This window comes from Scyliorhinus canicula, chromosome 5, assembly GCF_902713615.1.
Source record: "Scyliorhinus canicula chromosome 5, sScyCan1.1, whole genome shotgun sequence".
Classification (NCBI taxonomy): Eukaryota; Metazoa; Chordata; class Chondrichthyes; order Carcharhiniformes; family Scyliorhinidae; genus Scyliorhinus; species Scyliorhinus canicula.
In genome coordinates, this window is record NC_052150.1 from 4,204,737 (window position 1) to 4,232,092 (window position 27,356).

At 46.4% G+C, this 27,356-nt stretch overlaps 1 protein-coding gene across 6 annotated transcripts in view; it reads right to left on the reverse strand.

Annotated features, from left to right (window-relative positions):
* The window catches only part of LOC119965742 (cadherin-12-like), a 722,197-nt gene that overhangs the window by 160,004 nt on the left and 534,837 nt on the right, over positions 1–27,356 (reverse strand). For all 6 annotated transcript variants that reach the window (XM_038796516.1, XM_038796515.1, XM_038796521.1 and 3 more), the window contains one exon: positions 679–866. In XM_038796516.1, the coding sequence (XP_038652444.1) occupies positions 679–866 (188 nt within the window). The remainder of the gene's footprint in view (positions 1–678; positions 867–27,356) is intronic.

A 27,356-nucleotide genomic window follows, 5' to 3' on the forward strand; every position in this document is an offset into this window, starting at 1 on the left:
GTGTTTCACACTGAACTCCAGTTAATACTGAGCATTTGGGGAACTGGGATTGGGCGCTAAATTCAGATGGAGAAGAGAACATCGACCTGAAAGCAATAGTCAGAAGGCGCAGCACAGTGTGCAACAGCAATGTGAATAATCATAATAATAATCTTTATTATTGTCACAAGTAGGCTTACATTAACACTGCAATGAAGTTACTGTGAAAAGCCCCTAGTCGCCACACTCCGGCGCCTGTTCGGGTACACTGAGGGAGAATTCAGAATGTCCAATTCACCTAACAGCACATCTTTCGGGGCTTGTGGGAGGAAACCGGAGCACCCGGAGGAAACCCAGGCAGACACGGGGAGAACATGCAAACTCCGCACAAACAGTGACCCAAGCCGGGAATCGAACATGGGACCCTGGCGCCGTGCAGCAACAGTGCTAACCACTGTGCTATTGTGTTTCCAATGGATAGATGTGTGGAAAGGAGGGAAGGAGAGAAAGAAAATGGTGGTTATGGGCAAAAGAATTAAGAGAAATAAATAATGATCGAGACGTAGGTGGGAAAGGACAATATTAATATTTAACAAGGAAGACGTTCACAGTTTCTGAAAGGAACTTTTTTTCAGAAGGCAACTTTTGTAAATTATAAACTGCAGCTGAGGCAATTTCAGACATTATCGCAATGCTGACCTTTTTGAGGTTTATAATCCCCTCCCGCGTGGTTTTATCAGAGGTAATTCCAAATACATTGAGTCCATCTCCAGGAATGATGCTGTAATCTATGTCAGCGTTCTTCCCAACATCAGCATCATTGGCCTTAATTCTACCAATTGGCGAAGCGACTGACATCGATTCAGGGACCTTCAGATGAAAGATGTCTGAAAGAGGAATTCAGAGTTATACAAAATACGGTCAAAATGCATTCTTCGAAAGATAAATGTCTTTTTTTCCCCCTTGAAAATTTCCATACATGACAACAGCATGGAAGGGTGCCAGGGCCGAGTACAAAGTGCGACCCGGGAGAAGACAGTACCAGCATTGTTGTTTGGGAAAAGTTATGTCTCATTCTAAGAGACTAAATCGAATGGACGTTTTCATCACCTGCTGGGAATTTGAATGGTTAAAGACCCCGATGTGTGATGGAACTGTACATTACTGCCCTCCAGTAGAGGCAGTTAAAATGACAGCCAGGCTGCTTCCAACAATATTTGCATTTCCCAATTTGTAAAATTGTAGTTAAACTATTTTTCCTTGCTATTTCCATAAATATTTAATGGAGACATATAACATTACAATCATTGCATGAGTGAGACATTTGTTTGTAGTGACTACAAGGAACAACTCACATTGCACAATGGGTAATATCAAGGAACTGTCAACATGTGTAATAACCCTTATTCATTCTGAATGTCAAATTAATTGAACTATTTTATTCTTAACAAAGCCATCCCTAATCTGACTGTAGAAATAGAATACATCAAGGAGAAGATTGAGTTCATCATGGGTAAGCTTTTAGTTTTCTCCTTAGCATGAAGTGAGATATATATCTGCTATTTTTTTCTCCATTCCCTCTCTCTCTCTCTGAATTGACTGAACCCTCCATCTTTCTCACGAATTCTGGCAGGCTAAATTATTTCAGCTTGACTGACCTGGAGTTTTAGTAAAGTGTGGAGCAGGTCTTTCTTTTCCACATTCGCATGAAAATACCAACATATTTTTTGACAGTGTTCATAACACAAAGAGAAAAATAATCCTGGAGCGCCTTAACAGAATAGAACAAAAACAACAGAACAATTTACTAAAACACAGATCTGATGTGATTGCACCAGGTCTCGATCATGCATCGCCTCAGCATTTGCTCAGCTTGCTCCCGGCCCAGCAATGACTCGATTTTCCTTGTTTTCAAATTCCTCCAAGACCTTTCCCCTCCCAGTCTCGGTAACCTCTGCCAGGCCTGCAGCCTTCTGAAAAATCCCATGCCGCAACTCTGCCCCTTTACCAATCCCTGATTTTAAATGACTCTATCACCGACGGATGTTCATTCAGCTACCAAGGCCCAAAAGCTCTGGAATTTGCCTCCAAACCTCTCTCTCCCTTTTAAGACTTCTTAAAATCTACCTCTTTTGACTAGGCTTTGGTCACATGCCTGAATATCTCCTTTTGTGAATTGCTATTTATTAATTTTCTTGTTAAGTACCTTGAGAAGTGTGACTACTTTAAAGACACATTCTAAATATACATTGTTGTTGAGGCGAGATGATTACACAACCTGATGAAGGGTAAGGTTTCACCTTGTGCCTTATCCACTGACAACAAAATGTAAAATATGTTGCATAACAGTTCCCTATATTCGTCACAATCTTCACAGCACCAGAAACGATGTACTCCGCACATTCTAAAGTTCTTATCATGCTTCTTATCTTCGCATAGTTGATATTTCTTTGTGACCAGACAGAGCACAATTGAAACATTTCCAATTTACATTGGGAAGATCTGACGTTTCTGCTGTCCAAAATGGAATTCAAATCTGAAGTTAAGTTCCGTCACCCTCAATAAGCACTGTAAAATGAGATAAACTACTTGAGGGATTTCAAAGATGATATCAGTCTTATTGTCAAAATCCTCTAAGCGAGTGGAAGCGATAGGGTACGTTTAATTTACAAAACTGATTTTAGTAAGCAAGATAGTAAGCCCCCTTCCTTCCCACTCTTTTATAATCTGAAACATGGCGGAGCACCCCCCCCCCCCCTACTGCCGACCCGACCATCATCTGGCGCTGGCAGCAGATGATTGGGGTCAATTGGCTTCCTGACCAAACCTAATTGGTCCTTTATCATTTATTTAAATATGGTGGGTGGGCTATGGATTTCCCGGTCTGCCCACTGACCATGTGATAGGGGTGAGCTCAGGAGTTGGTGGAAAAGTGGGTGGGGTGGACACACTGCCCCCTTTTACTTCTTCCCCACCCCCCATCAGAAAAACACCCAGTGGGGATACAGAAGATCCAGCCTAATGTCTTTGTTCCGGCTGCCACAATGGAAATCCGCATGGGCGCAGCTGGGAATAATTCCTCATACTGCCAACTACACTATAATAATGTAAAAATAAAATCAAACTATCTATGGGCTTCAGACCAGACATTGCTGGCTGGATGAATCATGAGTCAAGTGTCACTAATTGTTGCCGCTATGTCTCAGTTAGTAAGGCTCTTGTTATTAAGCCAGAAGTTGTAGCTTCAAGACCCACACCATGAATTGAGCATAAAAATCAATGTTGTCTCTCTAATAATAATGAATAATAATGATCGCTTATTGTCACAAGTAGGCTTCAATGAAGTTACTGTGAAAAGCCCCTTGTCGCCACATTCTGGTGCCTGTTCGGGGAGGCCGGTACGGGAATTAAACCCGCGCTGCTGGCATTCTTCTGTATTGCAAGCCAGCTATTTAGCCCACTGTGCTAAATCTCTAAGGCAGCACAGAGGGAGCAGCTGCCTGTAAAAGATTGTGGCAGTATTTTAAAGATAAGCTAGAGTGGTATCCTGGAAAATACATATCTCTCAGTCATAAAAAAACAGAGGACCCAGTCTTGTTGCTTGTGGAGCTTACCATGTGGCAATTGGTTGCTGTGTTTCCTATATTAAAAAGTGACTCAGTTTCAAAAATCAGTTATTGGAACACAGTATTCTGGCAGCGAGACTCCGGGAGGTTAAAGCAGCGAGCGCTTAGGGGATAAAACAGGGAGATTTCGCGGGTTAAAGTAGCAAGAGATTTGAGAAATAAAGCAACTCGGGTGGTGGCAATAAAGCAACGGGAGTTCAGGTGCTAAAGTAGTGAGAGTTCGGGGGAGAAGGCAGTGAGGGTTCAGCAGATAAACCAGGGAGAAGTAAGCAGTTATCTTTGGGAGGGAAGAGAGAAAAACCAGGAGCATCCTAATTTTTAATAAAAGTAAACCGTGATATCACAGGATGATCACAGGATGACATCATACAGTGACTGGCTCATGACGATTGCTGCTCTGGGATTGAATCTGAAAAATTGGGCATTAACCAAGTGTGAGTAGCTGGTGAATCTTATATTTTATTATTAAGTAAGGTTTATTACCACACGTGAAGTGCACAAAGTATTGGTGGGGTTGAGCAATTTTCTCATTCGTTGATGGGAAGTGGGCATTGTGGGCTGTGCCAACATTTATTGCCCATCCCTAATGACCCTTGATGGTGTACAGATTACTTTCCCTAAAGGACATTGGTGAAGCAGATGTTTTTTTATGACAATCGACAATGGTTTCATAGTTGCTGGTTCAGCACAGTGGGCTAAACAGCTGACTTGTATTGCAGAACAATGCCAGCAGCGCGGGTTCAATTCCCGTACTGGCCTCCCCGAGCAGGCGCCGGAATGTGGCGACTAGAGGCTTTTCACAGTAATTTCATTGAAGCCTACTCGTGACAATAAGCGATTATTATTAGACTTTTAGTTCCAGATTTTTATTGAATTCAAATTTCACCATCTACCATTGTGGGATTTGAACCTGGGTCCCCAGAGCATTACCCTTGGTCTCTGGCTTACTAATACAGTGACAATACCATGATGCCACCACCTCCCAATATTGCTCAGGTTCATTAATTATAGTAGGTTTAATTAGTATTGGTAAAGCTTTATTAATATTAATACGGTTTATGAGCAATTGTAAGGTTTAATCGCAGTAGCAGTTAGTAAGTAGAGAAATTGCAAGGCTGCTTCAAATTTGAGTGCACATGTCCTGTGTTATGTGGGGAATTCAGAATGCTGGATTAGTTGTGGCAGCTTGTGCTTGAGCAACAGCTAACATCATTGCATTGCATCCATGAGTTTGTTACATGGATAGCACTGCTGATCTTCAGTTTTGAACAATGTTAAGAGTGATTGTTCATCTGGGGAGTGCAGTCAGAGCCACACCCCTGACACCATGGGTGGCACAATGCAGAGGTGGCTACAGGGAAGTCTGGAAAAGCAATAGTGACAGGGAAATCAATGGATAGGGGAATAGTTTGGTGTTTCTATGGCAATAGTCTTGGATCTTAACTGGTTTTTTTGCCTCCCTCGTGCCAGGGGCAAGGATATCTCTGAGCAGTGTTACGATATGGCAGGTGGTAACTGCCAGGCTGCCCAAATTACAAAGGGAAACTTGGACAGGCTATCACAACAATTTACCATCTGTATTTTATTAAGGGGAGGTGTCTGTGCTGAGATCGGGAGCACAAATTTCAAACCACTTTTGGAGTTATCAAATATTAAGTTTAAAAACTTATTCAAAAAAAGACTTTGAGTATGTTTACACATTTAATAGAAGTTTTACAAACATTTCCCAAAAGATTTCTGCTCAGCTAACCTCAGCGAAAAACACAGCTGTTAGGCAATAGTCCTCATAGATTTTCTCTATCGAAACTACAGTATGATTCCCACAAGCATCTACTGTTGCTACAGAAAAGTATTTCACAGGCTTCTGCCTCTCTCACTTGATACTGACAAACCAAAGCTTGTATCAAAACCCTGCAGACACAACACTCGCCTTTCTCAAGGTTGGTTGCAGGCTGCGTTCTTGCTCTGTGTGTTTCAACACATGTGCTCTTCAGGATCTCATGGATACACCTCCTATACAGCCTTCAATCTCTCTTTAAATATGTTTTGTCCTTTCATCTTGAATTGTTTTTCACATCCCTTGGAAGTTCTCAGAATATACAGGTTGTTCGTGCTATTCTATGGCTACCACTTTAGGGTAAAGATAAACTTAATGCTTTGCTTTACTAACTTACAATTTTTGCCACTGTGCACTTTCCTCTCTTATCTTGTTAATGCAAATTTTCATCCATGCCGCGAACTGGTATCCTATCTCAGCCTTGCTCAAATCCATTTCAAAATACTTGATTTCACACCTGACCTCTTTTTGATGATATTAGTCTTGCAGTTTAATTGCTTCAGTCTAATTGTTTCTCCGTGGGAGGTGGCCCACTGCTGGCCGGTGGCAGGATGTTTTGGTGCCGCTATTGTCGATGGGATTTCTCATTGAATCCAGTATCCCCCCCCCCCCCCACACGCTGTGGCTTGCTGTTAGTGAGTCTGAAATATCCCGCTGGCAAGAATGGCTGGAATAGCCCCCATGCTTTCTCTTGTCACAGCAGCAGCACACACCAAGTGTGGAAGATTGTGGGGGGTGAACAGCCAGTAATTGTGGCATAGCTCGCAAGAAGGATTTGGTACTGTAGTCAGAATTGAGGGAGCTAGGTTTAAATTTAGCAAGGAAGACCTCAAAGGTAGCAGTCTCTGGACTAGTCTCAATGCCACGCACAAGCGAGTACAGGAACAGGGATCGAGATTCTACCCTACCCGGCGGGGCGGGGGGGTCCCGGCGTGTCGGAGTGGCGTTAACCACTCCGGCGTCAGGCCGCCCAAAGTTGCGGAATTCTCCGCACCTTTAGGGGCCAAGCCCTCACATTGAGGGGCTAGGCCTGCGCCCAAGTGGTTCCCACTCCGTGGGCTGGCAGTGCCCCCACGGCACAGGCCCGCCTGCCGATCGGTGGGCCCCGATCGCAGGCCAGGCCACCGTGGGGGCACCCCCCCCCGGGGTCAGATCGCCCCCCCACCCCCCCCACCCCCCCCCCCCCCCCACCCCAGGACCTCAGAGCCCGCCCGCGCCGCCTATCCCGCCGGTAAGAGAGGTGGTTTAAACCATGCCGGCGGGAGAGGCATGTCAGCGGCGGGACTTCGGCCCATCGCGGGCCAGAGAATTGCCGCGGGGGGCCCGCCGACCGGCGAATCTCGGGGGGGGGGGGGGTGGGCGGAGAATTCGGGACACGGCGGGGGCGGGATTGACGCCGGCCCCTGACGATTCTCTGACCCCCCTGAGGGGTCGGAAAATTCCGCCCAGGGTATTAAGATGGATGGTGTGGCTAGAAAGATGGTACAGGGAGGAGGGAGGGCATTAGATTGATGGGACATTGTGAGCAGCTATGAAAGAGATGGCACTTGCATAAGGCAAGCCAGTTGTACCTGAACAGAGCAAGGACAATGTTCCTTGCAGGGAGATTTGCCAGTGCTATTGGGAGGTTCTAAATAATTTGGCACTGGTGTGGGAACCAGGAGATAATATTAGAGAGAAGCACAGTGTGGAGAAGGCTCGTCCAAAATATGACCTGTGGGCCTAAACCCCTGGCACCAGTTTTCAAAATCCAGGTTTATGAGGTGAATTCCAGTGAACGATTTGTCATGGAGCTGCTCGTCCAATCACAGGTCATTTCTCAACTGTGTTTGCTTCTTGATAATGGTCCAGTGAATGTATTAGCAGCAAATGAGGGAGAGAAACAGTCTCTAATTGGAGGAGCAGTGAACACTGGTATCGGTGAATGTGTGGGTGAGTGTGTTTGTGGGAGTGAGTGGGTGTTTGTGGAATGAGAGTGTGGATGGAAGTGAGTGTATGTTTGGGAGTGTGTGGGGGTGGGTATGTGTATGGGACTGAGTGTGCGTGGCAGTGGGTGTGTGCATAGAGTGGGTGGGTGTGTGGGAGTGAGTGGGTGGGTGCGTGGGAGTGAGTGGGTGTGTGGAAGTTAGTGTGAGAGCCTGAATGAGTGTGTGGGAATGAGTGTGTGTGTGAAAGGGTGCATATACAGTGGCACCCATTCATACTAACTCATGCACATCCCCTTGAGTCAGTAAAGTATCCATATTTGGCCCCCTAGCTGAAAGGGGCAGTGGCATAGTGTGATTGTGACTGGACTAGTAATCCAGAGGCCAGGCGTAATTCTATGGGGATCCAGGTTCAATTCCCGCCACAGCAGATTTGAAGAATTAAAAATCTCATGATGACCATGAAACCATTGTCATTTGTCGCAAAAAACCATCTGGTTCAGTAATGTCCTTTAGGGAAGGAAATCTGCTGTCCTGACCTGGTCTGGCCTACATGTGACTATGGACCCACAGCAATGCGGTTGACTCTTAAAATGCCCTCAGGGAGGGCAATAAACGCTGGCACAGCCAGTGACGCCCATATCCCATGAACAAATAAAAAATACCTGGTGTAGGGAATTCTGGGAAAGATAGGGAACACTAGGGTAGGAAAAAGTAAGTTAGTAGGGGGGATCAGAGTGCAGGAGTAAATAATTAAGTGTAAATCAGATATGCATATATCTGAAGGCACGGGGTGTGTTGATCAGTTACAGGTGCAAATAGCCACCTGGAAATATGATGTAGTGGCTACAACAGAGGCCTGGCTCAATGAAGTACAGTAAGAAGTCTTACAACACCAGGTTAAAGTCCAACAGGTTTGTTTCCAACACGAGCTTTCGGAGCGCAGCCTGAAAGCTCGTGTTGGAAACAAACCTGTTGGACTTTAACCTGGTGTTGTAAGACTTCTTACTGTGCTCACCCCAGTCCAATGCCGGCATCTCCACACCATGGCTCAATGAAGGACAGGATTGGATGTTAAATATCCCTGGACATAAGCTGTTCAGGAAAGATAGGAAAGGAAGAAGAGGAGGAGAGGTGATGGTATTGACAAAGCAGAGCATTGGAATGCTCAGGAAAGCTTGTCCCAGTGGAATCGAGGGCGGAATCTATCTGGCTGGAGCTATGAAACAAAAAAAGTGCAGTGACATGGTGTAGTCTACAGGCCACCAACTAACGGAAAAGATGTTGAAGAACCGATTTACAAAGTAATTACAAAGAAGTGCAATAAAGTAGTTGAAACGGAGACTTCGCTTATCCAAACGTAGACTGGGATTGTAGTAATATAACGAGATAGGGGGACAAGAGTTCCTGGAGTATGTTCAGGAAAACTTCTGCAGCAGTGTGTTTCAATTCAACTGCTTCTTATTCCTGGGAATGAGGCAGCAGGAGAGCATTTAGCTGGCAGCAATCACCGTATCATATGTTTTAGGCTGATTGTGGGAAAGGAGAAAGAGCAAGATGAGAATAATTAACTTGGGAAAAGCCAAGTTCAATGGTGTCAAAGTGGATCTGAGTCGATTAAATTGGAGTCAAAGTTTGGCCGTAAGAACGGTAGCTGAACAATGGCAGGGCTTCTTCGAAGAAAATATTATTTGGGCACAAAGTCAAGGTGCATTCCCTCGAAAGGGAAAGGTAGGGCAAACACACCCAGAGCTTTTATCTCAACACAAATACTGGCAGCTAACACAAAAAGGGATCGAAAAGTCATCTATCATATAAATAGTAAAAGAGCGGTAAAAGGTGGAGGAGATCCTATCGGGGCCCAAAAAGGCAATTTACACATGGAAGCAGATGGTATAGCTGAGGTACTAAATGAGTACTTTGCTACCCAGCTCATGGTAAAAGATGAGGTCATTTAGATGCTAGACAGGTTTAAAATTGAAAAGGAGGTGGTGTTGAATCGGCCATCTGTATTTAAAGTTGATAAGGCACTGGGACCAGATGAGGACACTTAACGAAGTAAGAATGGAAATTGCAGAGACACTGGCTATAATCTTTCAGTCTTCCTTAGACTCAGGGTTGGTCACCGAGGGCTGAGAATTGCAAACATTACACCCTTGCTCATAAATGGGTGGAACAATAAGCCTAGCAATGGCAGGTCAGTCAGTTTAACTCAGGTGGTGGGGAAACCTGGAGAAACAATCTTTTGGGACAAAATTAATAGTCACCTGGACAAAAGCAGGTTTATTAAGAAAATCCAACGTAGATTTTTTTTAGGGGAAAATCATGTTTAACAAACAAAGAACAAAGAACAATACAGCTCAGGAACAGGCCCTTCGGCCCTCCAAGCCTGCGCCGATCATGTGTCCTATCACGTATGCTAACGTGCTGGAGATTTTTTTTGAAGAGGCGAACAGAGAGAGTTGATGAGGGCAACAATGTTGATGTTGTGCGCATGGACATCCAAAGGTGTTTAATATAATGCAATAAAATGGACTGGTGAGAACATTTTTAGACCAAGGAATAAAAGGGACAGTAGCAACATGGATACGGGATTGGCTGAGTGACGAGTAACAGAAAGTAGTGGTTAATGGGGGTTTTTTTCAGGCTGGAGGAAAGTTTGTAGTGAAGCTCCCAGGCATCGGTGTTAGGATCTTTGCTTTTCCTGATATATCTGGACCTTGATGCGCAGGGCACAGTTTGAAAATTTGCAGGTGATACCAAACTTTGTGCATTCGGATCAGGCAATTTGGAAGGAATGAGATGACACTGGGCAAGTGAAGGTCAACGCAGAGAAACGTGAATTGATTCATTTGGTTGGAAGAACATGAAGACAATATGAAATGAAGAGGCAGAGCAGAGGGACCTGGGTATATATGTGCTTAAATCATTGAAGGTGGCAGGGACGAGTGAGAGAGTAGTTATTGAAGCATAGCAGATCCTCTATTGATAGGAGAATCAAGTGCAAGAGCAAGGAAGTTGTATTGAATTTGAATAAGATATTAGTTCAGCCTCAGCTAAAGTATTGCATTCAGTTCTGGGTGCTGCACTTTAGGATGGACGTGACGGCATTGGAGAGGGAACAGAAATGAAAATCACTGGAACAGCTTCAGGGATGAGGAACTTCAGTGATGAAGATAGAGTGTGGCAATGAGAGCTGTTTGTCTTCGAGAAGAGAAGGCTGAGAGGAGCTGTGATAGAGGAATCCAAAAACACGAAGGGTCAGAGTAGATAGGGAGAAACTGTTCTCCCTCGTGAAAAGATTGTGAACGAATGGACGCAGATGTAAAATAATTGGCAAGTGAAGCAAGAGTAATGGGAGGAGAATTCCTTTACACGGCGAGTGGTTCGGGTTTGAAATGCGATGCCTGAGATTGCGGTGGAGGCAGGTTCAATTGAAGCATTCGAAAAGGAATTAGAGTGTGCAGGGCTTTGGGGGAGAAGGAATGAAACTAGGCGAGTTGTGCATTCGGCGAGCTAGTGCAGAGATGAGGGGCTGAAGGGCCCCTTTCTGCACCCTCGCAATTCTGTGATTCTGGGATGTGCTGAGACCTGAAGAGGCGCTATGGAAATGCAAGTCTTCTTTTTCCGCATCATTTCGAAAAAATATAAATCTTCAGTTAAAATGTGTGCGCTCCTCTATGAAGAGAGATGGTTTTGCAGCTTCAAAGTTGTACCACAAGCTGCACAAGTTCCACAGGAAGACCCCTGAATATGACACATTACAGCATATATCAACTGAAGGACATCAGGTGCACTGTTACCAAACTGTCTGATAAATCTGACTGCAACATGTGATAATACAGGCCGATCTGAATTCTGGCTCCCTTAGAAATCTTTATCACTTGCGGACAACGGAAGCTCTTTGGAATATGAATCAGGATCATTGGAGCTTTTACTAATAAAGGGCCTTGTCCGGCCACAACCTTCACACAAACAGAACTGACTACTGACAACTTTATTTTGAACTTGAGATAAATAGTCTGAGTCAACCACGGGGTTTCAGATGAGTAAAATTCATTTTAGATGTAATGGTGAATCAAGCAATTAAGATGTGATGGATGTCATATTGTGGCCTTGCCTGCGAAAGGAATATGTTTATGGATGGAGCACTGGGGAAAATGCACGGCAAAATATAGTGCCTTCGAAAAAAGGTTCTGTTCACAAAGCAGAAACGGGGCCAGGATTCTCTCCTACCCGAAGGTGGGGGGGGGGGGGGGGGGGGGGGGGTCCCGGCATGATGGAGTGGCGTGAACCACTCCGGCGTCGGGCCGCCCTAAAGGTGCGGAATTCTCCACACTTTTAGGGGCCAAGCCCTCACATTGAGGGGTTAGGCCCACGCCGGAGTGGTTCCCACTCCACCGGCTGGCGTGAACGGCCTTTGACGCCACGCCAGCCGGGGCCGAAAGGACTTCGCCAGCCGGCGTAAGTCCGTGCATGCACCGGAGCGTCAGTGGCTGCTGATGTCATACCGGCGCATGCGCAGGGGAAGGGGTCGCTTCCGCCACTCTTCCGAGGCAGAAGAAAAAGAGTGCCCCCATGGCACAGGCACGCCTGCCGATCGGTGGGCCCTGATCGCGGGCCAGGCCACCATGGGGGCACCCCCCAGGGTCAGATAGCCCCGCGCCCGCCCCCCCAGGACCCCGGCGGCCGCCTGCTCCCGCCGATCAGGTAGGCGTTTTGATTCCCGCCGGCAGGAGAGGCCTAGCAGCGGCGGGACTTCGGCCCATCACGGGCTGGAGAATCGCCCCGGGGGGCCGCCGACTGGCGCGGCGCGATTCCCAGCGCCACCAAATCTCAGGGGGCGGAGAATCCGGGACACAGCGGGGGCGGGATTGACGGCAGACCCGGGCGATTCTCTGACCCCCCGGGGGGTCGGAGAATTCCGTCCTGTGTCTCAGGCACTGACAGGGTTCATAGATCATAGAATTTACAGTGCAGAAGGAGGCCATTCGGCCCATCGAGTCTGCACTGACTCCTGGAAAAAGCACCCTACCCAAGGTTAACACCTCCACCCTATCCCCATAACCCAGTAACCCCACCCAACACTAAGGGCAATTTTGAGCACTAAGGGCAATTTATCATGGCCAATCCACCTAACCTGCACATCTTTGGACTGTGGGAGGAAACCGGAGCACCCGGAGGAAACCCACGCACACACGGGGAGGATGTTTTGAAGAATAAAGGGATTAAGGGTTATGGTGTTCGGGCCGGAAAGCGGAGCTGAGTCCACAAAAGATCAGCCATGATCTAATTGAATGGCGGAGCAGGCTCGAGGGGCCAGATGGCCTACTCCTGCTCCTAGTTCTTATGTTCTTATGTTCTTATGATGTACAGACTCCGCACAGACAGTGACCCAGCCGGGAATCGAACCTGGGACCCTGGAGCTGTGAAGCGATTGTGCTATCCACAATGCTACCGTGCTGCCCACTGGGTTGAGGGAGCATGATTGAAGAAAATAGTATAAGAGGTTGATGTGGGCTGGATCTTAAAGGAAAGGAGCCTTGTTAGTTATCATGTGCCTTTACTCACCACAATAAACAAGACAAAAGTTGGTTTACCCACTCTCTCCACTGAACCACTTCTCCCACTTTTACTCAAACAGGTTGACAGTTTTCTTAATTAAAGATGTTTAAGAACCAGAATGTCTTCAAGCTATTCTGCCTTTTATATCACCTCTTTAAAGTTGTACCCCCAACTCTCAATGTCTTGTGGCTCACCTATCGACCCAGCCTCCTGTACGTTTGTTTGCAAGGGAGCTTTTCAACGCGGGAAAGGATGGAGCAAGGTGGCGAGGTTCCATGAAGAGCTCTGATGTTTCTGTTGCTGAGGTGAAACAAAGACAGGATGGAAAGGAAAGGTGGGCAGGACAGGACGACCACTGGGTACCAGGCCGATAAATGGAATCCCTCCATCAAAACAATGCACAGCAAATTATACCATCAATTGGTGGTACAGAACTTGAGTATTGCTAAAAAAAACAGGGAGATTTTGTCAAAACCTTTTATCTTGTACTCATCAGGAACAACAAGCAAGTATACCAAAGTCAGGGAAAACCACAGCCATTACACCAGCACTTAACTAGTCAAAGAATAGTCAACAATGTATTGAGTATGTAACGTGAGAGCCTTTCCTGTTTATTTCCATGTCCCCATGTCCTTGGTGTTATTTTGTTATTTTGGTCCGGAGACTCATAATCGGAACATGCCTTAAAGCTGAAAACCCAAGGTTGAAGCAGCCTGCTTGTCAGGGCACTGTGTGTTCCCAGGTTCCTCGACACCGAGTGGATCTTCAGAACTGGCTTGGAGGGAGTTGGACGATTGGTGGGCTGGCAACTGGTGGGTTGGCCAGGGACAGTGTTCTGCCTGACAATGGTCTGTGATTGGCTCCTTCATGAAGCTTTCCAAGAGCACTGGGAAGAAGCGCTTAGACCTGGGAAGTGAAAGGACGGGTTTATCTCTGTCTCCTGCTTGCTGAAGTGAAAGAACTGCATTATTGTTCTGTGAGAACAGTGAGAACCCAGCCCATCCTTTACCATGAACTTGGAATGATGCCGAGTCTCAGAGAAGATAAATAACTTTGCCAGACAAAACCAACTCAAACCTAAAAGGAAGAAGTATCAAAGTGAAAATTAAACTTCAGAAAAACACTAACTACAATTCATTCCGGTGCATCAAATATCTTTATCCTTTTATTTTTATTAATTTTTTTTCCCTTCACGCCACCCTTTCACATCTGTTGTTTGTGTGTGTGTATGTGTGTGTGTATGTATCGTGGGTGGGGTAGATAAGTGGGGGGGGGGGTTTAGAAAGGGACGTTAGTCCATTTAATTATAATACTGTACACAATACATGGTAGTACAGTGGTTAGCACTCTTGCTTCACAGCTCCAGGGTCCCGGGTTCGATTCTCGGCTTGCGTCACTGTCTGTGCGGAGTCTGCACGTTCACCCCGTGCCTTCGTGGGTTTCCTCCAGGTGGTCCGGTTTCCTCCCACAGTCCAAAGATGTGCAGGTTAGGTGAATTGGACATTTAGAATTCTCCCACCGTGTACCCGAACAGGCGCCGGAATGTGGCGACTAGGGGATTTTCACAGAAACGTCATTGCAGTGTTACTGCAAGCCTACTTGTGACAATAAAGATTATTATTATAATAAAAGGTTATTGCAGTGGTTAGCACTGCTGCCTCATGGCGCCAAGGCCCCAGGTTCTATCCCGGCTCTGGGTCACTGTCCGAGTGCAGTTTGCACATTCTCCCCATGTCTGCGTGGATTTAGCCCCCACAATGCAAAGATGTGTAGAGTAGGTGGATTGGCCACGCTAAGTTGCACCTTAATTGGAAAAAATGAATTGGGTACTCTAAATTTATTTTAAAAAATAAACTAAAAGGTGATTGTGTTAAAGTTACAAACCCGGTGACTGTAGTTTACAAACCCAGTGACTGTAGTTTACAAACCCGGTGACTGTAGTTTACAAACCCGGTGACTGTAGTTTACAAACCCGGTGACTGTAGTTTACAAACCCGGTGACTGTAGTTTTTTGGGGCTCAGCCAGGACCCTCGGGTATTTTATATAAAATCTAGTTTCACCTTTATTGCGACTCTGGGCGACCGTGCGCCAGCACAAGGTGTTGCGACAGTAAGAAGAGAAGAACATCGAACATACAGTGTGGAAGGAGGCTATTCGGCCCATCGAGTCTGCACCGACCCATGTAAGCCCTCACTTCCATCCTATCCCCGTAATCCAATAACCTCTCCTAACCTTTTTGGACACCAAGGGCAATTTAGCATGCTCATTCCACCTAACCTGCATGTCTTTGAACTGTGGGAAGAAACCGGAGCACCCGGAGGAAACCCACGCAGACACTGGGAGAACGTGCAGACTCCGCACAGACAGTGACCCAGTAGGGAATCGAACCTGGGACCCTGGAGCTGTGAAGCCACAGTGCTAACCCCTGTGCTACCGTGCTGCCCAAGAAATTGCGGCCATGCACTCCTTCGAGGCCGCTGCCACTCAGTAACATCTTGACGAATCACCCAACTTTTTAAAAATAAATTTAGAGTACCCAATTCATTTTTTTCCAATTAAGGGGCAATTTAGCCTGGCCAATCTACCTAGCCTGCACATCTTTCGGTTATGGGGGTGAAACCCACGCAGACACGGGGAGAATGTGCAAACTCCACATGGACAGTGACCCAGAGCCGGGATTGAACATGGGACCTCAGCGCCGTGAGGCAACAGGGCTAACCCTCTGCACCACCAAACTGCCCCGAAACACCCAACTTCATCTCCACCTTCCCACATAATCCCCAGATTTATTGACTCTCTCAGTGTCTGAAAAATATATTTTCCTCGGTCATTAACATGACAGAGAGTCGGAAACTAAGGAGTTGAGTATGGCCACAAATTTCTCAAGGTTGTTCCACAAACAGGGTGACAGAAATTCATAACGGTTCAACCCCACAGCCAAAGGGGGCTACAGGTGTCACATTTGGTGGATTGTTCCTGTTAACGTATTATCCAGGCGGATGGGGCTTCAGTTTTAAGATTTACCTGAGTGACATTGAAAGGAATGATGCTCAGTCTTCAATCAGTCTTCCTGAATTTAGCAGACATCCCAGAGAATTCAATAATAATAATCTTTATTGTCACAAGTTGGCTAACATTAACACTGCAATGAAGTTACTGTGAAAAGCCCCTAGCCGCCACACTCCGGCGCCTGTTCGGGTACAGAGGAAGAATTCAGAATGTCCAATTCACCTAACAAGCACGTCTTTCGGGACTTGTGGGAGGAAACCGGAGCACCCGGAGGAAACCCACGCAGACACAGGGAGAATGTGCAGACTCCGCACAGACAGTGACCCAAGCCGAGAATCGAACCTGGGACCCTGGCGCTGTGAAGCAGCAGTGCTAACCACTGAGCTACCGTGCTGATGAAATAAACTGTGGCAAACTGACAAACCAGCTCAGTCAGTATTTTAACAATGAACCGAGCAAGCGTGTGAGTCAAGGCAGAATTGGTCTTTTGCGTGGCTGAGACAAAATAACTGAGTGGGCTGAGAATGAGTCAGACAATTCCTCACCGCGAGCAGGTTCTTCCAAACAAAAACATTAATATCATCGAGATACTGACTATAAACATCCAAATCTTCATTTTCAGATCTTTGACATCCCGACATGTCCCACGCCAACTCAGTAAAATGGAATGGGAAATAGTCAGCAAGCAGGAAGAGAAAGAAACAGCCGTGGTGGCCAAAGGCAAAGTTCAAAAGTCAGCATTGAAGAAACTTTGGAGCCGGGAAGAATTGTGCCAAGGCAGATGAGTTCAGCAGGAGAGTGTTAGAACGCAGGGCAATAATTTCCCAATGTTCTGCCACTCGTGGTGCTTCCTGTTTTTTGGCTAGTTTCCTCCATCCCTCATTTATTCAAATTCTATATCATAGTTATGAAAAAGGAAGAAAACAAAAATTGAGGCAGGAGGAGACCAGTCATCCATCGGAGCTCCTGCCCCAACGTTCAAAATGATTGTGGTTCATCTTCAACTTCACTTTCCCACTCCATCCACGTGTGACCTGATAGCCCTCAAGTCCAGAAATCTATTTATCTCAACCTTGAACATCCTTAACAACATCACATCTACAGGCCATTTGATTGGATAATTCCAAAGATTCACAACCATTTAAGGGAAAATACTTCTGTGCATTTCCACCTTAAATGCTCGACCTCTAATCCTGAGAGTATACCTGCTGAATAATGTTTTGCACAAATACCATGAGGAGCAGTCATTCCCAAGCGCACAGCAGTCACGATAGCTAGCTGCTGAAATACTTCTGTCTCTCAGCCTGTGCATTATTCAAATGGGCAATAGGCCCAATGATATCAATTACACATCAATTACTCAGACTGAATCAGTTCTTCATGATTTGCTAATGGATTGCGTTGCATTACAGTCCCTGAGCTTTCTCAGTCGCTAAAGATAGTCCTTGCAATAAGAGCTGTTATCTATTACAGTACAGATGCTCAAGATTTCAGAAGATGTTGGTTGGATTTTCCCAAAACTTTCGGTGAATTTATTGGAGGCAACGGGAGGTTGGGGATCATCACCAAAATTGGCAGCATTCCTTCTGACCCAAGAGCCCGAAGGAACTCAGTCCCTATTGACAGAGAGAACGCTGCCACCAGAGCACCTGGTCCACGGGGGACATTTAATCACTGCACATCCTCTATCACTCCCCAATTACCACCTCTGCCTGTGGGGCAGAAACCCTACCCCCCACAAAGCTGCCGGCCGTTGAGAGGATGGTGGGTCTCCAGTGCCAGCAGTGTTCTCCAGTGGCTGCTGCCCGTAATTCAATTGGGCCTTCACCAGATCTTCTTGGAGAACGGTGATGGGGGGTGGGTGCCACGGGAAGGGATTGCTGGTGAGGGGATGGATGGGAGTCAGAGGAAAGGGCAGAGTGGTGGCTGTCGGGGAGCACCCCTCTTCCCGAGGAGGTGTCCCTCGATCAGGCACCAAGTACCTTTGAACTCTTCCCCCACCCACCCCTGCGACCCAACACTAGGCCACAATAGAACATGACTGCATTAGTTGGGAATTCACCTGAGTGCCGATTCCCATGCCCACCGCTGGTTGAATACCAGCAGTGGGAGATTGAGGCCCTTAAGTGTGCATTGACTGCTTCAGGACCTCGATTGGAGTTGGATTTGGGAACGCCACCCACAAGACTTTCACCCTGGACTTAATTGGATCAACTCCCAATCTTGCCTTTGTTTAACAAATATCCATAATTGTTATTAATGTTATTAAATTCTGTTTGGAGTTTGTCTGTTATTTAAATTGGAAGCAGATGGTGATAGTTGCTGACTCATCTCAGATTTACATAGAATGCAGACGGGAACATTAAACCCTCAGGGTGCATTGCGAGAATTGGCACTTTTCCGGAAGTCAGTTCCTGATTGACGTAGCAGACATACTGCTTGGTAAAATATAATTCCCCAAATCTAACGAATGGCCATGAGCATCTTTAAACATAACGCCGGCAATGGGAAATGTTTATATAGATATTTTGCAATCTGCACATGTTCATTGTCTCATTTAAACATCTGTAAATGTTGGTTCATTCCTCTGACTCTATTCATTGAGGAAGTTTAATCTTGATCTTATTTCTTCACTTCACATGAGCCTATTTCCTCTCCTGCTCACTGACTAATAGATGGAGGCACACTCGACTTTAATATATTGCTGGACAATTTGGAAGAATACTTTGACAACTTTGACACAGAGTCATCTGGACTCGAAACATGAGCTTAATTCTCTCCTCTCCCTACAGATGCTGCCAGACCTGCTGAGATTTTCCAGCATTTTCTCTTTAGTTGTAAGAAAAGTAATGAGAATGACAAATTTAGTTTGTGTGAGAAGAGAGTGCTGATTGGTTGGCAAGTGGACTCTGATTGGTAGAAACCATAAGACATAAGAGCAGAAGTAGGCCACTCAGCCCATCATGTCTGTTCTGACATTCAATGATCACATGGCTGATCTGATTCACCGGTGGAGGTAATGTCACTGGATGTGTATTGTCACTGGATGGGTAATCCAGAGACCCAGGATAATGCTCTGGGAACTGGTTTGAATCCTGTAATGACATGCTGAATTTTGAACTCAATTTTTAAAAATCTGGAATTAAGAGTCTAACGATGATCATGAAACCTTTGTCGATTGTTGTAAAAACCCATCTGGTTCACGAATGTCCTTTCGGGAAGGAAATCTGCCGTCCTTACCTGTTCTGGCTCACATGTGACTCCAGAACCACAGCAATGTGGTTGATTCTTAAATGCCCTTTGAAATGGCCTAGCAAGCCATTCAGCTCAAGGGCAATTAGGGATGGGTGATAAATGTTGGCCCAGCCAGCGATGCCTGTGACGATATGCATAAAGCAATTCTGTACATGATGTTATATACGACCTCCGACCACTGGGTGGCAGTGTTAACCCATCCCGTGACCTTGTGGTCTGGGAGTTGGGAGTAGGTCGTGTTGGAGGATTGACATATTTTGCAGTAGCTCTACAATAGTTAATTAGTGTTGGTAGTTTATTATTTGATTTATCCTAGTTATCTTTATCATGCAATAGTTTCATGATAAATTATTTAAACTAGATGTCGTGCAGCTCATCATTCACTTTGGCCAATCTAGAGAACATGACAATGCCCACATCCCCTGAATGAATTAAAAAAAACCTCCACTTTCTCACCTTATTGCAATGACCCTGGATTCCCTCATTCATCGAAAATGTGTCTATCTCAGCCTTGAACAACTTAACGACCCAATCTTTACATCCCCGTGCAGGAAACAATTCCTCAGATCCCCTACCCACTGAGAGAAGACATTCCTCAACTGTGTCTTAAATGGGTGGCCCCTTTACTCTGAGATTATGCCCTTTGGTTCTTGACTCTCCCTCAAGAGGAAATATCCTCACAATATCTACCCTGTCAAGTCCCTTGAGAATCTTATATGTCTCAATAAGCCTCTCATTCTTCTCAACATCAATGAGTACAACCTACTCAACCTCTCATAAGAAAATCCCTCCATACTCAGGATGAACTTTCTCTGGACGGCCTCCGTGCCAATATATCATCCCTTAGATAAGGGACCAAAACTGTTCACGGTATTCCAGCTGTGGTATAACTAGTGCCGCGTGTAGTTTTGGAAAGACTTCCCGATTTTTATTCCCCGTTCCCCTTGAAATAAAGACCAACATTCCAGGAATGCTGCCATGGAGAATGCACCAGTGAATGATAGTGACTGACAGTTAACTGCCAAGCATTGTTTGACAGTTTGACTCCAATTGGTCAAGACATTGCCCTGAGGAACGAACCAGCAAGTGACTGTCACTTATTTACATATATTGTCATGACTCCCTGGGCTAGTGCATGATCTATTCCAGATTCACTGAACCCGGAGTCGCAAAACAGGGGTAATTAGATTTTATTTATTTGAAGTAGGGCAGCACGGTAGCATTGTGGATAGCACAATGCCTTCACAGCTCCAGGATCCCAGGTTTGATTCCGGACTGGGTCACTGTCTGTGCGGAGTCTGCACATCCTCCCCGTGTATGCGTGGGTTTCCTCCGGGTGCTCCGGTTTCCTCCCACAGTCCAAAGATGTGCAGGTTAGATGGATTGGCCATGATAAATTGCCCTTAGTGTCCAAAATTTCCCTTAGTGTTGGGTGGGGTTACTGGGTTATTGGGATAGGGTGGAGGTGTTGACATTGGGTAGGGTGCTCTTTCCAAGAGCCGGTGCAGACTCGATGGGCTGAATGGCCTCCTTCTGTACTGTAAATTCTATGATTTAAAATACCCTCATTCTTTTGTCATAATTCTAAGGGCCCTCATGACTGACTGAACCCGAAAGAAATAATCTTTCCTTACTCACTCCATCATCATTAAAACAAAACACTATCGGCAGCCTTTTGTGTTCCAGGAGAAATAATTCCAGTATCTCAGACTACTCCTGATAACTATAATTTCACATGCTTTGGAACTAAAGTGTGTACTTTTTTGCGAGCTGAACCGTTCATTTATCTGTGGGTGAATGACTGAATTCCAAGCGAATATCACCATGTTCCAGCAGTGTGGTTAATGCTTGCAATGGCAGCTGCCTCATCTGCAGTGTTTTTAAGTCCAGTACAGTTTTATTGAGTGTCACAAAATCTCTTAAGATAGATGAGTGTAGGAAGATGAAATATGTTTCTTTACAAGAAGAAATATTAAATAGATGATGATGGAATTAATTTCTCCTTGGCGTCTATGAAAGGGAAACTGAGCAAAACTTCTAAGTTTAACATGACAGCACTTAGATCACAATTCACCTCATTCTGTTTCATGTCAAGATACAGGGACTGGATGAAGCTTCGTTATAATTGCAAAATGGACATGCGCATCTTTGCATGATAACATGCTGGTTTCCTGAGAATGAAGGTCAGATCAATTTTACTAAACTTATGCAGGTTATTAGTGAGGCCACGGCTGGAGCACCGTGTGCAGATTTGTGTTACATACCCCGGAAAGGACACACCTGCCCAAGAGAGATAACAGCAAAGGTTCATTTGGCCTGTACTTTAGAATTAGGTGATTGCCCTTTGGATCTTGAGGTCTGCCTGTGGTGGATACTGGTGAGTTGACATGGCAGGTCTTGGGGAAATGGGTGGTAGGTGCGGCATGTGTTGGCATTGAATTGAAATGAGAACTATAAAGGACCATGCAAGGTGGGTGGGGCACATAGATTGGTATAAGGTCTCTCAAGGCTCCTGAGCATAGGTGGAGGGCATAGGTTCGTGTAAAGGTGTAAAGGTGAGAATATGTTGGTTTAGAAGCCGTTAAGAGCCATGAGGGCAGGTCGGGGGCCTGACTAGAAGGAAAAATATTGGCATGAACGGTATAAGGGCCCGAGGAGTGGGAGAGATTGGCAGGTACAATAGAGCATGGGGTGGGCAGAGGGATTAAGGAGGCATTGATGGGGCATGGGACGTGTCGAACAGGTGAGAGGGGTGGAAGGCTGTTTCATGTTTTCCTGTGTTTTCTAAATTAAACTTCAAGTTCTGGAGCACAGAGGCAGGCCTTCTACCCAGCTCTCCCTACACCATGCACGCTCTGCACGTGTTCCAGGATCATCCGGCCTGACTCCCAGCCAACACTGCCACACCGCTGATGTTCAGTCAGAACTTCTTTGAAGTCAGGTTCGCAGAGTGGGGAATCCTCCTGACTCTGGGCAGGCAATGTGCGGATGAGAACCGAGGCCGGGGTGTCACAGTCTCAGCGTAAGGAGTCGACCATTTGGGACTGAGGTCAGGAGAAATTTCTTCACTCAGCGTTTTGCAAATCCTGAAGGATCTCTATCCGAGAGAACCGAGGGTGGCCAGTCATCGTATATATTCAGATTGAAGTGGATCGATCCGTGGGTGCTAAAGGGAGAAAGAGATATGAAGGATAAAGCTGAAAGATACAGCTGAGGTTAAAGTTCATTGATGGAGCAGGGTTGAATAACCTGTTCTTGGGCTAATGAACTGGGAGCCCTGTCACTTGCCTACTGCTCCATCTGCTGTACTTGTCTATCCCATTGACCTGCAACCCCTCTGTACAATGTGTGCAGCTCGCTTTTAAGGGGGCAACCTTTCTTTCATGGGTCCTGCCGAGCTATGCATTTGAAGAAAAACAGAAAATGCTGGACACTCTCAGCAGGTCGGACAGCTTTTGTGGAGAGTGAAGGGAGCTAACATTTCGAGTCTGCATGACTCTTTGTCAAAGCTGGAGGGAACTGGAATAGAGTCAGATGGTGGGGCGTGGAGCAGTGGGGCTGGATAGGGGCCAATGATAGGTGGAGATTGATAAATTTGTGGACAGAAAGACAAAGAGAAGGTAAATGGGAGTGATTGAGGCTAAGGAGGGGCTAACAGTGGCACATAAAGAGATTAGAATGTGTGAATGGAAGAAGAAAGGTGAGCAGTGTGTCAAAGGGCAACTAGGGACAGATGAGTGGGGGGTGAGGGGTTAATGGTGAGGGAAAATAGATTGATGGAAGAAATGGAAATAAATTGATAGAAATAAAAATGGGGTGAAGTTGAGGGAGAGAGTTCACAGTCTGAAGTTGTTGAACTCAACGTTAAGTCCGGAAGGCGGTAACGTATCTAATCGGAAGATGAGGTGCTGTCCCTCCAGTTTGCGCTGGGCTTCACTGGAACATTGCAGCAGGCCAAGGATGGACATGTGGACGTGGGAGCAGGAAGGGGAGTTGAAATGGCAGCGACAGGAAAGTCTGGGTCCTGCTTGTGGACGGACTGGAGGTGTTCTGCAAAGTTGTCACCCAGTTTGCATTTACTCTCTCCAATGTAGAGTAGACCGCACTGGGAGCAGAGAATGCAATGGACCAGATTGAAGGAGGTGCACATGAAGCACTGCCTCACCTGAAAAGAGTGTTTAGGGCCTGGGATGTGAGCAGGGAGGAGGTAAAGGGGCAGGTGTTACACCATCTGCGATTGCATGGGAAGGTTCCGTGGGAAGTGGTGGCATCATTCTGGCGTTGGCAAAACTGGTGGAGGATAATTCTTTTTAATTCACTACAAGAGCACAGTAAGAAGTCTTACAACACCAGGTTAAAGTCCAACAGGTTTTTTTTTCAAACACTAGCTTTCGGAGCACTGCTCCTTACTCAGGTGAATGGAAGGAGCCGTGCTCCGAAAGCTCGTGTTTGAAACAAACCTGTTGGACTTTAACCTGGTGTTGTAAGACTTCTTACTGTGCTCACCCCAGTCCAACGCCGGCATCTCCACATCAGAGAAGGGAGGAGGTAAAGGGACAGGTGTTACACTGTCTGTGATTGCATGGGAAGATTCCATGGGAAGAGGGTGAGGTGTTGGGGCTGATGGAGGAGTGGATCAGGGTATCTCGGGGTGAATGGTTCCTGCGGAATGCTGACAGGGGAGTGAGAGGAAGATGTGTTTGACTGTGGCATCATGCTGGAGTTGGCAGGACTGGCAGAGGGTGATCCTTTGAATGACGGGATGGGGTGAAAAGTGAGGACAAGGCGGAGCCTATCCTGGTTCTGGGAGGTCAGGGGAGGGATGAAAGCAGAGATGCAGGAGGTGGGTCGGACACGATCGAGAGCCCTGTCAACCACAGTGGGTGGGAAAACAATTAAGGGAGAATTGTCTATTAGTCATGCACACTGCTGGAATCCCTGTTGAGTATTCAGCGGGTTGCAAACTGAAATTATTTTGATTGGGAAGGTTTGCATGCTGCCTGTCTCAGTGTGATTATCACCAGAGTAATCACTCATCACAATCTTGCTGCCTGAAAACAGGCCTTCATTTACCTTTCCCCCCTTCAAAACTATCAGTGCCGAGGGATTACACTTGAAGACATTGTTAGATGGCTTCAGGTTCATTGGCTCACTCTGCTATTTCTTTTAATCATTGTTATTGAAGAGATTCAGTCAATTGAGACATGTTTCTCAGAACTCCCCGAACAAGAAGCTGGTTAACGTTTCTAGCGACGGCCTATTGCTTGTCTCAAGGTGGTTTCCAGGTTGGCAATGGTGTCACTGGAACTTACAGGATCAGCCTGATGAATGCAGTGTTTCTTCATACATGCCTTCCCCTTTAAAGACATTTACCATTACGGATTGTTGAAGGAGCTTTGATGGACCATCTATCAGCACATCATTCCCACAATTTTTTATCAATAGATAGCAAATATTGACTAACACGGGGAACAGGTGCCATTCCATTTGGCATCATTTCAAACTGAAAGGTCAGGATTTCAAAAATGAATTTTGCTGAATGATTGTGTTTCTGCTTTGTTGACTGGCAGCCTGCATTCTGAAACTCTGCCATTCGGATAACGTTACAGTCTTTCATATTTGCATTTTCCTTCTTAGATATTATATTGATTGGAGCATTCCAAGTGATATTCTTGTTTATGAGCAGACAGGCGTATTGTTTGCTGGCCCATTGGGACTTCACGTGAGAGAACTGAATATGCGTTTGAGTCGCCAGTAACTGAATCCATAGTTTGCATCTTGACTCTGATCTTTGAACTTTGGCCATTTTTCTGAGGAAATGTTCTGTTGTCCACGTGCATTACACCCCACTCTTTCTTTCTTTCATGATGCTTTCCACCATATTCACAATCTATTTCAGGATCATCCAACTGTTCTGTTATGTACTCTGGGATAACACAGGCTGCAACTGGATGCAGCTTTAACCAAAAGATACTCCAGACCTTGAAGTTAGTTTAATCTGATTTATTGAACCAGTCGCACAGTTAGCACAGTTCTCTATGAGTTCGAATCTCTGCTAACCTAAGTGTGGTTACTCTGTCTGACTGAACCAGACTAGCTCTGAGCCACGTGCTGGAGATGTGATACTGTACATACACCCTGACTCACTCTAGACGTTCATTAATGGAAAGAGGCGGAGTGTGAGTGCCTCGCGCTTTTTATAGTGAGATACCACCCCTGAGTTTCCTGCCTGCTCATTGGTCATGTCCTGTTCTCTGTGTTCATTAGATGCCTGTCTGCATATCATGAATTTCTTGCTGAGAGTCACTGGGGTTGAAAGTCAATGGCAATTTTGGAATCTTCTATCCTTTGAGGGATCATGAGCCCATAGAAGCAGGAGTTGGCTACTTAGCTAATCGGGTCTGCTCCACCATTCAATGCAGCCATGGTCGATCGTCCACCTCACTGCCCTTTCCTCTCCATCATTCCTACATCTCCTTGTGCCAATAGTATTAATCCCTGTTTTAAACATACTCAGTGACTTCACAAAGCCGCCTGGGGTAGAGAATTTCAAAGATTAACAACAGAGGTCAGGAAGACAACTGACATCAAGGGATGCAAGTGAGGGACAGGGGGCGGTGTTCTGGGAACGGGATGCAAACTCCGGAATTCCAACCGTTTGGATGTCAGTCAGGATCTAATGTAGTGCGAACATACTGAGAACATGGCCAGGATGTTACGGCCCCTACCGCCTGGCAGGATAATAATAATGATAATTGCTTATTGTCACAAGTATGCTTCAGTGAAGGAAGTTACCGTGAAAAGCTCCCAGTTGCCACATTCCGACGCCTGTTCAGGGGGGCCGGTATGGGAATTGAACCCACGCTGCTGCCTTGTTCTGCATTACAAGCCAGCTATTTAGCCCGCTGTGCTAAACCATCCCAATTGCATTAGACTCCCACCAAAGTAAATGGCAATTTAAATGGCGCACTGCATCTGCTGGTTGGAGACATTTCTTGGAACGGCATTAACAGCCTGGCCCACGTCTAATACATTCACCGCTGGTTAAAATGCAGCTTGACTTGGAGTCAATACCAGATGCAGGACTGGATCCTGAAGACCAGGAGCATTTCATGTCAACCCCTTCACACAGAAAGTCTGTGCGGCAGACAGGGGCGCCTCCCTTCTCTTCTGAGTGAAGCAGCAGTGAATCCGCGAGGCCAGGTCAACAGGTCCAACAAGCACCAAGTCCATGTTCCTCATGGTCTCTCCAGCTGACTTCACTTTAGTGGTCGCAGGGGGTTCGGTGAGAGAGTTCAAGCAAAAGATTTATTGGGCTGGATTTTCCGCCCTGGAACTTCGGAATTTGTTCCCTGATGGGATGGAGAATCGGGCATGGGAGGAATTTTGGGATCGGTGACAGGCGTCAAGCCAATCACAATGCTCTAACAACCCCCCCAATGATGGCGGGAGCGAGGTGCACCCCGCATGCCAGTGGAAGCATCTATTCGATAGGCCCGGCGCCCAAAACTCCGGCCTACCACGTTTCTCCTGTCCCCATGGCCGGGAGTCATGTGGGCGCGGATCTCTTGTGGTATCTATCAGCGTGTCACTGGTGTGGTGGACTGCGCGGTGGGTCAAAGGGACAATCATTGCCGCCTTATCCCACCGTGAAGTCCACCATGCCAAGGCGATGCTGGTAGCGACCATCCAAGCCCATCTGAGGACCAACCCCTCACCAACAATGCACTGCCTGCCCACACTTGCTCTACCAGACACTCCCCATGCTCCCCCCCCCCCTCAGAGCCCTGTAATAGGGGGACCCCAGGGACCCTGGTAATGGGGGACCCCCCGTTGAGACCGCCTACCTAATGGGACCCACTGACCGACCATCCCCTCACACAGATGCTCCCTCCTCTCCCCAACCTACCCCAAAGATGGGGTTCCTGTCTGAGGCTAGAGAGCAGTCCAGATTGGGACAGTGAGAAGAATTACAGCAGTAACACTTCCCTTGGAGCTCCATCTGCCCATTTCTGGAAAGACAGTAGCTGTGACCTGCGTCTGGTTCCCACAGATCCATTAGCTGCCAGCTACGTAGTTTTCTAGCAGTGATCCGTGATTGGCAGCTTCTACAAACCATCTACAGCTTTGATTCATTCATCTCCCTTCATGGTTCAGTG